Genomic DNA, 16854 nt, shown 5'->3' on the forward strand with positions numbered 1-16854 from the left:
GAACCAAAACTAACAACAAACAGAACAACCCAACAATGCCACCCCTTCCCCAAGGTAAACTATTGCTTCATAAGCTCAGCAATACTCACATTAATTTTCTGTAATGGATATTAAAACATTTAAAAAATGCTTCTGATACTAAAATTTTTTGATTATCAAAAAAACCTTTATTTTTTTCTACTTGCACCTTTTGATGATAGCTTTTCCAAGTGTTGATTAAAAAAAAGTTATAATGATGTTGCCTAAACACTAGTTGACATAAAACCTTTTATTCCTAAGGAGAAAAAAAGACCATCAAGTCTTTAAGAAAAACACTTTCATATTTTAGATGATTAAAACTAATGACCTACAAGATTTTTGAGATAACAGTTCTATATCCTATCTTAATATTCTATATCTATATTTAGTAATATTATTTCATGCTATTGTTAGAAGGTAATTTATACTTAATATTAAAGGCTTATGTCAAGAGTGTGAACATTGAAATTACATGTGGTAGGGAAACTTTTCTGTTCAATTGATAAGATGAGAATAACACAAACAGTTTAAGCTACCCACTTCATATTCTAAAGGAGATATATTAGATTAAGATTCCTTTGACCTTACTGATTTCTCTTCAGGATAATAATATTCCTCTTTATTTAGAAGCCTTGGTCAACACTAGAAAAATAAGGCATATGATAGTCGCTGGTTGAAAGATTTCTTGCATATTGCCTTTTTAATTGTCCACCCCCTCCCACCTTAAGGGAAAAACATTTGGAAAGAATATAAGGTCAGCAAATTCAACAAAAAAAAATCAGTTTAGACACACATGTAGAGAAAATAATTGTCATTTTTTCACATGTACTCTGAGCATATTTGCATAAGCCATCCTTATGCCATCCTTTTTGCAAATTCTTTACTTTTTCCATTCTACCCCACCACATCATTACACCACCAACATGAGAAAGACAATCAAATTATGTTTTTCCTAAAGGACTGTCAAAAAACATATTTATTATTCTATGTTTTAAAATACTGATATTCTAGTATAATTTGTAATTTATATGTATAATACAGAATATATAAAGTTCTAGCTTATGTTTATTTAATATTATATATGCATGGTTGTATACATATATGTATGTGTGTGTGTATATACACACACATACACATTATATATATATGCACACAAATAGACAAATGATAGGGAATGGAACTGTGATTTCAATTGTATAGAGAATCCTATGATGAAAAAGTTTCCCTTTATAAATGTAGCTTGGTATTTTGTCTATGACCTATAGTTTTAGAGAATTCTCTAAAACCTCAAGAGGTTATATGACTTCTGGGGTCACAGAGTCAGTATGGATCAGTTGTGGGACTTGAACCCATGTATGCTTGGCTCTTTAAGACCAAGGTTTTATGTATTGCATGCTACCTGCCAACATCCATCCATCTATCTATCTATCTATCTATCTATCTATCTATCTATCTATCTATCTATCTGTCTGTCTGTCTATCACATAATGGTCATAAATACACATACGTATATGTGCACAGATATACATGTACATATACATATATACATACCTATATGTAGAAATGTCAACACATATAGATATGTAATGTTAAACATGGAAAATGTGTTTTAAAAGAGCTTACATATTAGATCAGATATTGGATGCGTGAACATGTGAAGGATCTATGATTTTGTCAGTGCAGGGACCTCACAGTTACAGTAACTTCTTTCATCAACTCAAATAGTAACCTGCCTGTGACTCCCTGGATGAACCCTATGAAACTGTCTCATGAATGCAGAAATAAAAAGACTTGAATTGTGTCATATAGTATCAGAGGTCAAACTTGAATTCAGGTCTTCCTGAAGCCACTCCCAGAATTCTTTCCACTATGCCATGCTGCCACTAAGATATTAATTTCTATAAGATGAATTTTTGTTTTATCAATGACTTTTCACTGATCTAATATGAAGTCTTCAAAGACCTTTTGTGGTGAGAGTTGGCCACTGGCACATACTTAAACATAATTGAAAAACAATTAGTGGGTCCCTAATCATTTGTAAAATGATCTGGAGAAGGAAATGGCAAACCAGTCAAGTATCTTTGCCAAGAAAACCTGAAATGGGGTCACAAAGAGTTGGACACAACTGAAAAACAACTGAACTGGAAATATTTGATATCATTGCAGCAAAAAGCTACTTTCCAAGCCCTTTTTGATCCTGAGATTGTAAGAATCGCTACTGAATAATATCTAAGGTTAACTTTTTGAACATTTTAAAAGAAAGCTGCATTCAATTAAATACATATAGTTTGCTTACTGGAACTATTATATTACTCTACTCAAATGAAAACAAACTATTCATTTTCAAGGATATTCTAATTTTAGTTAAAATATAAAAGATTTTCAGCTCATGATAGGAACGTGCATATACACCAAACTCAGTTGCATTCAGTTTAAGAACTGAAACTTCAATACTCATAAACATAAGGCTTTGTGCCACATATTTTGGTGGGGAGAAAAATCACATTGACTTGAACTCTCTATTTCCATATAATATTTTAGATCAGTGGTATTAAACTCAAAATACATCCCTGTGAATGGCATATTGACTTGGCAAATTGAAAATTAGCATTACTTGTATTTGCATTATATTTTTGTTTATTTTATTAAACATGTCCTACTTACATTTTAATCTTTTCAGGAGTAGTGGGAAGTTTTGTGGGTTGCTTGCTTGCTGGGTGAAGGCTGCAAATTTGACCTCTCTTCTAGATCATTGACTACCATGTGTTTGTCTAGGCCTTTCCCTTGATTCCACTCACAAGGTCTACTTCCTTTTAGCCTCCATCATTATCTCTAAAAAAATGTGCTGCTATTAATATTTAATTATAAAGATTCTAATTCAAGGCAATTTCTTAATGGTGCTTATAGCAATTGTCATGGTTTTCCACCATGACTGAGGGAACACATGTATGAAATAGCTAGCTGAGGGGAATACTGCCATTTATGTCCTTGAAAGGGCATAGGTAACTAACTGGACAACACAGTAGAGTGAAAGGAGCACTGGCCCTAAAGTCAGAGGAGCCAGGTGCCATTCCTACTTTGGATAATACCCTCGGGTGACTTTGGGCAAGGTTCTTTAACTTTCTGGTCTTCAGTTTTGCTAATTTGTCATATAAGGGGGTTGATAAAACAGTTTCTGAGTTCCCTCCTGCCTTTAGATCCAGAATCTATAATACTCATAAACTTGGCTTAAACTGCATCTTCTATCTAACTTAACTAACTTGCCCAAGCAAGAGAGAATATGGGGCAAAAAGACATAAAACATAGGTTTGTTAATTCCTCAACTATTTAGAGGTAAAGGTGGCACAAATTTACCAGTTAAAATTTCTATGTGGCTTTATACAAGGAGAGAAAAGTGTTGTCCCTGTCCCAGGAAATTTTGTAGCCAACAAAAAGACCTAGATCCTATTTTCAGTACAAAGTAATTCAATTCAAAAACCATGTAGTAAATAAATACCTACTACATGGGTAGCTAGGTGGTACAGTGGGTAGAGCACTGGGCTTGGAATCAGGATGACTCATTTTCATGAGTTCAAACCTGGCCTCAGACAATTAATAGCTGTGTGACCCTGGACAAATCACTTAACCCTATTTGATTCAATTTCTCATCTGTAAAATAGGCTGGAGAAGGAAATGGCAAACCACCCCAGTATTTTTGCCAAGGCAACACCAAAAAGGGTCATGAAGAGTCAGGCATGACTGAAACAACTTGACAACAACAACATAAAAACAAAACTATGTGCAAGAATTATCATAATGGTTGGAAGGAATGCAAAGCATGGTCCATCCCTTAAGGAGTCTTACAATCCTTAGTGCATATGCATCAATAACTAGATTGCAGAATAAAGCATTGCGAAAACAGGAGAGGCTGTAAACACTATGTAAGGTTTAGGGAAAGAAAAAAATCACTTCAAGGAAAGACGATTTTAGGAAACGAAGAGCAATTTTTTGATGCATCATCAGAGGATATGTTCCTAGGTACTCCAGCTCCTAGCAGAAAGGCAGAATTTTTGAGAAAGCTCAAGAAAGATGAAAATTGAGGAAAGGATGAAAATTGCTCTTGAAATATATCTTAAAAATCTTTTGTACTTAATTTATTTATGCAATCCATGTCCCTATTTAAATGAATAACCAAGACTTAGCCATATTTCAGCATCACAGTCTTTGAACATAACAGCACTTGAAATGAGATGTGAATCTTGCATGAAAAATGAAGTTATTAGTATTTAGCATTTATGTGAAGACTTTATGATTTGTTACTCTTGACGGAGGTGGTGAGTGGGAAGAAGTGTGGTTAAAGCATTTAATGTTTTCTTGCTTGTAATATTATTGTACAGTCCTTTGAGAAACATATTTTCACTCTGGTTGTGAAAGCATGTTACCATTAAAATCTATTATACAAAAACTTGTATTTTTATAATGCATTACATTGTTCCCATGTCAAGAATTATGACCACTTGGGTCTTTCTGCTGTGGCAAGATGAAATGATTATTCAAAGTCAGCAGAGTCTAAGCTTCATTTTCACTTGCTACTCAGGAAAAGAGAAAAAGGGAATTAGATTGCATTTTTATCTCAACTTTACACTGTCACATTCTACAAACCATACGCAGTTATACAAGAATGGTAAAAAAAAACTGCAGCAAAGAAAGTATTATATAAATTAACTAAGGAAAGTCTTTTTCTACACTACCACAGTGTCTGGTAACAGAGAATAAATTGTAAAATTTTACTCTTGCAAGAATAGCTGTGCACATTTTTCAATGATTATGGCTCTTACAAACTTTCTACTATTACTGATTTGGAGGGAAAAAACATTTTTAGGCCAAATATAAAGCCCACCCTTCAGGGGTTGTTTTTACATGTCATTCCCTTTACTTTGCCAGGATCATTATTTCTTGATATATCCAGATACAAAATAGTAGGCAGACTTTCTTCCTCCTGTGTTGGCACCAAGCTTGGATATGATTGAAGAAATCTTTTTTTTTTTCTTGTTTACCATGAATCACCATAAAGAGTGATACTTACTCCCAGGTGCCCTGGTTCATAGCTGTGGAGGATTGGTTTTGGCGACTCAAACTGACCAAAAATTTTAGTCCCTTTTAATTCTGAATGAGTGAGACAGTTGGAACCATATTCACATTTTGCTATATGGTTAGTAAATGTCAGAAGTATACATTTAAAGAAGTTAAGGGTTTGACTGATGTCTTCAAAGTTATATGTAGGCAAAAATATGGGATCTTGTTGATACTAAATCAAACATGAACCAGAATTTCCCTTAAATCTATATTAATAGAGAAGATATAATCCTGACTAGATTTTAATTCTAAAAATGTTAAACAAAATTTGATATTATATGGTGAATGTGATTATTGATACCAAAAAGGAATTCTATAATTCCATAAGGTTTAATAACAACTTAGTAGACAAATATTTATTGAAACTACCTATACCCTTTGACCCAGTAATACCACTACTTGTTCCACTTCCACAGATGATTAGAGGAAAAGGAAAAGAATCTATATGTTCAACAATGTTTATAGTAGATCTCTTTGTGATGGCAAAGAGCTAGAAATTGCAGAGATGCCCAACAAATGGGAAATGGCTGAACAAGTTGTAGTATATATTTGTGATGGAATACTACTGTGCTATAAGAAATGATGAGCTCAATGACTAGAAAAGCATGGAAAGGCTTGCATGAAGTAATGAAGAACAAAATGAGTAGAACAAAGAAGAACCTCATATACATATGTGTAAGCGTGTGTATCTAATGGTAGCCATCCTTAGGGTAGGGAAGGAAGAAAAAAAGAAATTTATGTGACAATTTTGTTGTTTATTTGAAAGGAATAGCAAGTTGTGCATAGTAGATTTGCAATTTCATGTACAATCATCTTTTTTTCATTGTACTGTTAAAGAAATATTTGCTTTATTCCATATGTAAAAAATAAAATAAACAAGCAAAGCAAACAAGGAATACAAAAATGATATGTACACTGTAAATTAGAACTAACCATAGAAATAATGCATGAACATAAGTAATTACAATGAAAGGTAGTATGTACGAAGCAGCATAATAAATGTGTAAAATGCTATTGGCTTAGACAAGGGAAAAATCATTGCTAGCCACATGAAGGATATAGAAATTTAGCTAGGTTTTCAAGCATGAATAGCAATTTGACAAGTGGAAATAGAAAGGATATTTTATTTAGAAGGAATGAGGTAAGTAGAGGGAGAGGGAGAAAGACTGGATCTTTGATTTCACTGATAGAGGAATATTCTGGATAAAGAAATTGAAGCATTGGCTAGAGCACTAGATTTAGAGTCATGACAATCTGGGTTCAAATTCTGACTCAGGCACTTGCTAGCTTGGTAAGTTATTTAACCACTCTGTGCCTTAGTTTCCTTACTTGTAAAATGAAGCAGTTCAATTAGATGGTCTTTCTAGCTCTAAATTTATGGTCCTATTATTTCTCTGACAAAACAGGCTGGCACATTCTCTGCAACTTTTAGCCTTGAGAGTTGCCTGGAGCAGCATAGAGAGGTTGTCATTTCTCCAGAAATACAAAGCCACTATGTATCAGAGATGGAATTTGAACCCCTATATTCCTGGCTCTGAGGCTAACTCTCTACCCATTACATTATGCTGCTTCTCAAAGACAGATTGACACGAACCCAATCAGAAGCGGTAAATCACATGGCACACATTAGGAATAGTAAATAGCCTAATTTTGTTGTGATATGGGTGTGTATAGAGGAATAGTACAAAATGAAGCTGATACAAATAATCTTTCTTAAGCATTAATCCTCTTCTTTGCTAAGCAATATATTGGAACTAGGGGTGGAGGTGGAAGCTAGTAGTTTAGATATCACATATTCCCTACCCTCATGAAGATTAAAAATATTTTTCCTCCATTTAAAAATAATCCTAGTCATCTTAAAAAGCCTAGCTTATACTACCTGGTTTCATATCTAGTGGAGAGATGGGGCATAAGACAGGTAACTATGATCTTCACTAAATAAAATCTTTCAAAGATTTTCCATTTTACATATTATTGATTGTTTTTTCTTGTATCACATATGTTTCCCAGTACAGATCTGGAGGGGACCTAAGAGATCATTGATTCTAATTCTATGAATTTTTATGAATTTTACAAATCAGGATCTAAGGCATAGGAAGGTTAATTGACTTGCCAGTTTGCAGGGATTCATGTATCACATCTTCCAGGGAGAGATACTGCTTATGGAAATACAATACTCTTACACTGAAGATGGTCTCCCTATGCTCAAGCTCTCCAAGGGAAAAAAAAAACCTAACATGAGGATCCCATCTGTCATTGCAGGTATATAGCTCTTCCACCATGGGAGTGATAGTGGGAATATTTCTTCCCAAGTAGGGTGAGATTCCAGTACCCCAGATTCAATTATTCCCTGTTGCTTCCTCTTGCATTTTCCTGCTGTGCTACCACAATCACCCTCTCTCTTGCTTGGACTTATACAAATCAGCATCTTTTCATTGTCCACTCATGACCTTGGTAGGGGTGAAGCCCCCATTCCATTTTGTCCTCCTTTTGCCCTTTTAGGGAACTTCCCATTCTGTAACTCCAGTCCACAACAGGGACTTTATTCCATGGAGCTAAGCTCTCCTGAACTTTTTATCCTCCTGATTCTCTGACTCTTTAGGTTTCATTTTTTTTTTAATACCTTGGCTATCACACTTGGTTTTTAGACAAAAGCAAAAACAAAAACAGCGAAAGGTAAATCTGTCCCTCTCTCTTCCCCAACCTTCCAAGCTTCTTTCCTCCTTCCTCTCTCCCCCACCCTGTCTCGCTCTTTCATTATTTCTTCCTTTCTCTGTCTCTCTCTTTCCCTGTTTCCCTCTCAACAATAATGTGTAAGACAAGTAATTATTTAGTTTTTCTTTGGTTTTACTAATTCAATTTGTTGTGTTTACAAACTGTGTGTATATTCAGGCAAATGAATAGTTTTCTTTTAATGTGTCTTATACTATGGTATCAAAGTTTGTTTCTTTAATGTTATGTTTGTTTGTGAGACCTACAATCATTAAGTTATCTCTGTTCATCTGTCTTCAAGGTCAGATGCAATGGCTTCTCTAGAATTCATATGTTTTCTCAAGGTCACTGAATTTTGCTTCTTTCCTGACAAATTTTCTTGTATTTTTGTATTTTTAAAAAAAATAATAATTTTTAAAAAAATGTTTAGCCAATTAGAGTTAGGGCAGAATCACACAGCTAGTAAGTGTCAAGTGTTTGGTCTGAGGCTGGATTTGAACTCAGGTCCTCCTGACTTTGGGACCAGTGCTCTATTCACTGTACCACCTAGCTGTATTTCTGTATTCCAAATTTGTCTTTGGAAAGATTCTTCATGATAGATTTTTTTTTAAAAAATTGCTAATGCTGTGCTTTTTAATTGCACAAAGAGCTCTGATTTCTGATATAAATTCTTTCAAATTTTATAGATTTCATTTCTCTTTTGAACCATTCCATGATTTCTCATTGTCTCATGTGCTCTGGTGAGTCCAGAGGAGTCTTTCATTAGTCAGTTTATTTTCCTTTGTATTATAAGATTTGTTAAGACTTTTGTATTCTCTTTAAGATTTTATTTACTCTTTCTTTGAGTTTTAGGATACTCTGTTGATTCATCTGTTTGTGAGTTGGGCTTTTTTTGAGGTATATATATATATATATGGATTGAAACACTATCTATATCTAGCTAGCTATCATCTCAATCCTTTATATATTATCCTATCTTACTTTCTGATACTTCTCATTTTGCTTGTGAATATATGTCCAAGGCTGGGCTACAAAATTGCCTCAGAGCCCTTGTGATTACTTACCAAGTCTGACCCCAGTGAATTTTACTGTCTACTTTTCTTTAGTTCTGGAGTTACCTCCCATAATACAACCCCATCAGATTCTTCTACTCTTCTTCTTTATTTTACATGACTGAATAAAGTCACTCCATTTTCTTTTACAGCTCTGCTGAGAGTCTGCAAGGTCTAAATTCCATGGAACAAGATGTGTCCTTCCATTCCTCCCCTTCTTTTCTCCCCCCCCCCTTAATTAGATGAGGCAGTTGGGGTTAAATGACTTGCCAAGGGTCACACAGTTAGTAAGTGTCAAGTGTCTAAGGTTGGATTTGAACTCAGGTCCTGCTGACTGCAGGGCCAGTGCTCTATCCACTGTGCAACCTAGCTGCCCCATCCACTCCCTTTTTAAGACTTCAGGGTGTGCGTCTTTCCCCATTACATGCTAAGCTCCACAATTGCAGGCACAGCCATCCTTCCTTCCAGCCTCCCTTGCTTGCTTCCTTCCTCCCTTGCTTCCTTCCTTCCTTCCTTCCTTCCTTCCTTCCTTCCTTCCTTCCTTCCTTCCTTTCTCCTTCTCTCCCTCTCTTTCTTTCCTTCTTTCTAACTCCAGGGCTTAGCACAGTATTTGACAAAGAAAAAAATGGGCTCTTAAGAAGTATATATGAAAATCAGCAGTATTGAAATTGACTCTGCTCTTTCTTAAAGGGTAAGGGGAAAGCAAAGGTTTTTCAGCAGTGTGTCCCTAACCTACATCAGGCCTGGCAACAGCCTGGGAATTGACTTTTACTCTTTTGATACCACAAGCACATGGAGTATGGTAACAGAGGGGTGCTGAGTAAGCACTCTAAATATTATAATTCTCCAGTGTTAATTCCTAAGTATTTTTATTTTATCTGAATCTTCTCTTTGCTTTCAAATGGATTCAACAGCAATCATGTCCACCATTTATACAACTAAACTCATTAGCTTTCTTTCTAAATTTGTTCTTCTGAGAATAAAATTTCTGTCTGTATTAGAGTCATTTACTTGATCTCACAGAGTCATCATATATGCAAAGTATTTGAAAAAACATTAAATTACTACTTAAATGTTAGCTATTACCATTTGCTATTATTATTTGAAGTTAATATTTACTATTTGTTTCTATCACCCTTATATCCTAACAGGTTATCAAATTTTGTTGAATCTATATATCAAATCAAATTTGATCCAAAAAGCATTTATTAGGTATGTACCATAAGCAAGGCACTATGTTAAGCCTTGAGGGTAAGAAACTAAAATGAAAATTAGTTTCTACCCACAAAGAACTTACATTCTATTGAGAATGATAATAGCTAATATTTAGAAAATCCATTATAGTAGGGCAGATAGTTGGCAAAGTAGAAAGAGCTGGCCTGGAAGCAGGAAGACCTGAGTTCAAATATGGCCTCAAACACTTACTAACTGTGTGACCCTGGGCAAGTCATTTAACCCTGTTTGCCTCAGTTTCCTCATCTGTAAAATGAGCTGGAGAATGAAATGGCAAACCACTCCAGTGCCTTTGCCAAGAAAACCCCGAATGGGTCACAAAGAGTCAGACACTACTGAACAACCAAAAATATCATGTATTAAGATTTGTAATAAATTTATATATTGATAATAATAACACTAATAGTAACTAAAATTCATATGACACTTTAAGGTTTATAGAACACTTTCCATCTATTACCTCATATGATTCTCACAACAAGCTTGTGAGATAGTAGTTATTATTCCCACTTTATAGGTGAGGAAACAGGCTGAGAAGTAACATAACTTGCCTATGGTTGCACAGGTAAGTGTCTGAGGCAGAATTTGAACCCAGGGCTTATTCAGTCCAAGGCTACCACTCTATAAATCTGTATAAAATTCCATAAATCTGTCTATCTACCTATTTACCTATTTCATCTGAGTCCCACACCAAAAGTGTATGAGGTATTTTAGAATATTTTTCTCATTTTACAGATGAAGAAACTGAGGCTAAGAGAGATTAAATCACTTGTCCATGGTCACACAGGTAGTAAGCATGACAGTTGGATCTCAGCTCAGTTCTTCCTTATACCAAGTCTAACATTATAGAGAAACCCTATTACATTTCACCTGTGAAATCTGTCTTCCATCTTTCCTCGTTTTAGTCTCCACTTCCCTACCAACAAATAGATCTCAATTATCAACTGCACAGAAAATTACCAATAGTTTCCCAATAGGTCCTCTTACCTTAATTCTCTTTCTTTGACCACTCACTCCTCTCCTCCCAAAAAGCCATTTTTTTTACCTTATCAGAATAATTTTTCTTAAACATAGACATGATCATGCTACTTCTGTGTTTAAAAAAAAGTTCCTACACACTCCATATTGCATTCAATTTCCAGGTACATATCCAACTGATAGAGCAAAGCACACCTGTTTGTACAGATAACTTCCATTAAAGTGAATATGCATTTTCCTCAAAAAATATCTTTCATCTCCAAAAAGTGATTATGGAAGAGCAGCAGGATGTGATGAAATGCAAATGTGGGATCTTATTTAAATTTGTAAAGGAAGGCAATCAGAAAAGGAGATAGGACAGGATTGCATTTGAACAATTATGCAGTGCTAAGCTGCTTGCTACAGAAAAAACCTTACTCTTCAAACAATAATATTTTCCCATTAACGATAGTTTACATTTACATAGCACTTTAAGGTTTTAAAAGACTTTTATATATGTAATGTAATCTCCAGACAACCCTATGAAGTAGGCTCTATTATTATCCCCATTTAACAGATAAGGAAACTGGGGATGAGAGGGTTAAGTGTCTTGCCCATAATCACAAAGTTAATAAGTATCTGATATAAAATTTAAACTCAGGTCTTCTTGACTTTTTTTCTACAACTTCATCCACTAAGCAGAATCCCTGGGACATATTTACAGAATTAGTATGATATGGTAACAAAAAAAAATCTAAAACAATATGAAATTCCATGAAAAAAGGCATATTTTCCAAGGAAATAATTTTCTCACTCTACATTTTACTTGGTCAAAATGTGTGGGGAAATGGATTCAGTTCTGGGAACCACACATTGTAGGAAAGATATTGATAAATGAGAACGTTAATTGTGGAATTGAATAATCCCAGAAGAATCTTAGAACTTTAAAGTTGAAGCTGACTTCATGAACCAAACTGAGGAACATTCGAACTAGGAGGAAGAAGTCTCTCTAAGATAAACCTAAGATGTTTATTTATGGGAGTTATTGAATACCTCCATTAAGTAGAAACTTTCCCTCCTGAAGCAGCCCATTTTACTTCTGGATAGGTCTATGATTAGGAAGTTTTTTCTTTGTATCAAGTCAAAATCTGAGTCTTTACAACTTCTACTTCTTGCTAATAATTTGTCCTATGGAGCTTTAAAAAAATCCTAATCCCTTTTGCACAGGTATGGTGAATTGAATCCTCACCCATTTATCAAGTTCCAAAACTTGAAGACAGTCATGTTCATTCTAAATCTTCTTTCACTGAAAGCCTTTGAACTAATTGTGTCAGCTGGTTTACTATTAAAAAGGAATGAGTATCCAGGGACTAAATGACCCACAGGTTTAAGAGTGCATGTTCATAAAGTACTCTGAACCCGAAGTAGTCACTTTTCTTGGGGAACCTAACCTGTGAGTTTGAGTTGGTGTTAACTTGAAGAACTCTCTCTCTCTCTCTCTCTCTCTTCTCTCTCTCTCTCTCTCTCTCTCTCTCTGTATGTGTTTGTGAGTGTGTGTGTGTATGTATGTATGTATGTATATATGTTTATGTCTATGCCAATATATACATACGTACACACACATATACATATATGTATAAGATAGATAGATAGATGGATAGATAGATAAAGGCATATTCAAGTTGGTGTTAAGTTGAGAAGCCCTGAAGAACTCTGTGTGTATTTATGCCTCTGATGATTTCACAAAGAAAATTTAACTGCAGAATTTTAGCCTTTAAGTTTAATAAGTTTGGACTTAGACAACTGATTGATATAATTTTAGAAATCAAAACAAATGGAAAAAAAACCAATTTTTTTCAGTTGTTACTGAATTTTACAGATTTTTTTTCTGATTTGGCTGTAGAGACAAATCCAAATTAACTGAAAATTGTATCACCTTCCTTTACACTTTGAATGTGCAGATGTCTCTAAGTAGAATTTGTGTGTTTTAGTTTAAAAATAACTATATGCACACAAACTCTGTAAATAGTTAAACAATAACAACAACAAAAACAAATAATCCACTTACTGTTTTTTCTTTCACTGTTTCCACCTTATCAGGTTTCACTGATGGTGTTGACTGCGGCCTGGCATCTCTTTTCTGGGTCTTCTCCTCTTCTTTGGGCAGAGTCTGGGGAATTCCAGGCGCTGAATCCTCTGTCTTGGGCTTGGCTTGTTTTTCCTCATGTACTTCCTTAAGAGATACCTGGTCTAAGGCTTTCTCTTTAGCAGCTGGTACCTCAGGTTTCTTTATCTCTTGCAACTGTTCCTCTTTGGGCTTTTTTCCCAAATCATCAGGGTCTATAATCTTGTCTTTCAATTTGCTTTCCTCATGCTTTTCATCTGTGCTTATCAATGGGGGCTTCTTTTCAAGTGAAGGTATTTCTTTTCCTTTTTCATCTTCTTTTTGTGCTTCTTGTTCTTTCTTTTTTTCTGTCACTTGGACAGGCATTGAAGATGTTTTGAGGGATATTTGCTCTGTCACTGGAGGCTGACTCTGAGGTACAGCTGCTGGTTTCTGTACCATCTCTGAAGAAAGAGGTGAGACTGAAGGTGGCATTTTGCCCATATCCCCAAGTTGTCCTGATATTGCTCTCTGGGTCTGGCAGTTTAAACATAGCCATTCTTGAACCTAAAAAAGAAAAAAAAAGAATGTATCACTGAATAGGTTGATCATATAAAATTGTAGCATAATAAAGCCATAGATTAATAATAAACACTTATCAGTCCACATTTTTCCTCCCCTTTCTGGTGGATGGAGGAAGACATCTCCTGAGCAAATAGGACACTGGGTATTTGAGAAGTAGGCAATAATTGAGAGATTTTGACATCTTAGAAGCATGTTTTATGTTTTGTAGACAACTATTCTTATTTGAAAGCTGTGAATAACTTAACAGGGCTCTATATAGAAATATAATATGCAACTACTATGCCTACTACTAATGGACTGGTAAACTCCTGCTAGATCGAAACATGAATGGGTTTCTCATTGGGTTTTTCTCTTCTTTTGGGGGGAGATCATTTTAAATCACTTTTTATTGACATCATTTATTTTTGTCATCTATATTTCCTAGAGTATTCATCTTCCCTTCTACTCCTAGAGAGCAATCCCTTATAATGAATGATAAACAAGGGGGGAAAAAGGATAAAAATGATTTTAATCTCTATCCCATTTGAGCTTATGAAATGACTTTCATTGAATTCAAAGCAAATGAATTAATAAAATTTTTCACAGTAGTAAGGTACATAAAGGAGAATTAGTTATATCCAGAGGCATAACTATAATTTTTAATTTAAACAAAATAATACTTTTTAAGAGGATCGATTTATTTCCCAGGACTATTTTATTTTTTTATGCATTATGTATAAAATGCCTGTGTGTGCATTCAGTTTATATATATGTAGATATGTACATGTATACATACATATTCATACACACAGAGAGCTGGTGAGTGTCTGAGGCTGGATTTGAACTCAGGTCCTTTTGACTTAAGAGCTGGTCACCTAGTTGCCCCAGCATACACATCTGTGTATATGTGTGTATATATGCATATACACATGTAAACACATGCCTATACACATGCATCTGTGTGTATATGAATGTATATACACATGTATACATACACATAAATATAGTCATTATACACTCACACACACACACACACACACACACACACACAGGAATGAATGTGTATGTGTATGTATATGTATATGCTGGGGCAGATAGGTGACACAGTGGTTAGAGTTCTGGCTCTAAAGTCAAGAGGACCTAAGTGCAAATCTGACCTCAGGCACTTACTAATTGTGTGACCATGGTCAAGTCACTTAACTCTGTTTCCTCAGTTTCATCACCTGTAAAATGAACTAGAGAAGGAAAATGCAAACTACTCCAATATCTTTGCCAAGAAAACTCCAAATAGGGTCATAAAGAGTTAGATACTACTAAAATGACTGAACCACAACAAATATATGCATGCAAACTATATATGGCATTTAAATATAATGATATATAAACAATATATTTAATACACACATGACTATTTGAAGTGAGAACTATGGTATATGAAGAGCAGCATGGCATAGTTCAGAACTTCTTAACCTTTTCCATTTGTGACCTGACTCCTTCAGCACTGTGGGTCATGACCCATAGTTTAAGAAGCACTGGTGCATAGGGAACTTGGCTTGAGGCCAGGAAGACCAACATTCAAGTACTGCTTCTGAAACATAATGTCTGCACCACCCTGGGCAATTCTCTTAGCTGCCCACTGCTCTAGGCAATTCTTTAAGACCAAATGTTCATATGCCCAAAGGGCTATAAAAATGTGCATACTCTTTGACTCAGCAATAGCACTTCTAGGGCTGTATTCCAAAGAGATCATAAAAATGGGAGAAGGACCCACATGTACAAAAATATTTATAGCAGCTCTTTTTGTGGTGGCCAAGAATTGGAAATCGAGGGAATGCCCATTAACTGGGGAATGGCTGAAGAAGTTGTGGTATACGAATGCAATGGAATACTATTGTGCTATAAGAACTGATGAACAGGCAGATTTCAGAAAAACCTGGAAAGACCTGTATGGACTGATGCTGAGTGAAGTGAGCAGAACCAGGAGAATGTTGTACACAGTAACAGCCATGTTGTGCAATGACTAACATTGATAGACTTAGCCCTTCTTGGCAATGCAAGGATCTAAGACATCTCCAAAAGTCTCATGATGGAAAATGCTATCCACATCCAAAGAAAAAACTATGGAGTTTGAATGCAGGTTGAGGCATACTATTTGCAATTTTTTTCTTCCATTTTATTTTGTTTCCTCTTTCTGGTGGTTCCTCCTATTGGTTCTAATTCTGCCTTACAACATGACTAATGTGAAAATATGTTTAATAGGAATGCATATATATAGCTTACATCAGATTCTGCGCAGTCTTGGAGAGGGAGGGGGAGAAAAATTTTAAACTCAAATCAAAATAAATTAATATATTTTTTTTAAAGACCATATGTTCAGAGAAGGCACCAACCAGTTGTGGCAGAATTTCGTCTTTTGGGAGTTTCCCATTCCAGTGAAATCACAGGTCCAGTTCCTATGCTAACTATAATATATAGACACAAGCACATTCAATGAATCAGCCAGTTGACATGCACTAGAGCCGATTACGTGCCAGGCCCTGTGGTAAGGATCAGAATACAAACACAAATTACATCATCTATATCTATATCTATATCTATATCTATATCTATATCTATATCTATATCTATATCTATACCTATATCTATATCTATATCTATATCTATATTTATATCTATATCTATATCTATGTCAATCTATCTATATGTATATGGTATCCCAAAAGTCTTTGTGCAGTTTTAAGCTTTAATAGCTTAATACATATATCTTTGATATATGTTAACTATAGTTAATGAAATAAGGCACTTCAAATGTTGTAGACTTTTAAATTTTTTTTATAATACTAGAAAATGATAGTTATCATTAACAATCAATCAACAAGTATTTATTACGTATATAAGGCCTTTGGGATCATAATAACAATAATAATAAATTAGTAACAAATTACCTTATAAAGCACTATAACATCTAAAAGCACTTTACATACATTGTCTCCTTTAATTCTCATATCTCTGAGCTATAGGAGCTATTTACTACACTTATTTTCAGAAGAGGAAACTGAGGTTTGCAGAGATTAAGGGAGTTGCCCAAGGTCATATAAC

General features: G+C 34.8%; 1 protein-coding gene across 1 annotated transcript in view; it reads right to left on the reverse strand.

The window, feature by feature from the left end:
• Positions 1-16854, reverse strand: part of LOC144457453 (protein piccolo-like) — a 152399-nt gene that overhangs the window by 4481 nt on the left and 131064 nt on the right. Inside the window, exon 2 of the mRNA XM_078154589.1 lies at positions 13156-13758. Within this exon, the coding sequence (XP_078010715.1) occupies positions 13156-13695 (540 nt within the window). The 5' untranslated portion in view covers positions 13696-13758. The remainder of the gene's footprint in view (positions 1-13155; positions 13759-16854) is intronic.

This window comes from Phascolarctos cinereus, unplaced genomic scaffold (genome assembly GCF_003287225.1).
Source record: "Phascolarctos cinereus isolate Bilbo 61053 unplaced genomic scaffold, phaCin_HiC Scaffold_1;HRSCAF=81, whole genome shotgun sequence".
NCBI classification, from domain to species: domain Eukaryota; kingdom Metazoa; phylum Chordata; class Mammalia; order Diprotodontia; family Phascolarctidae; genus Phascolarctos; species Phascolarctos cinereus.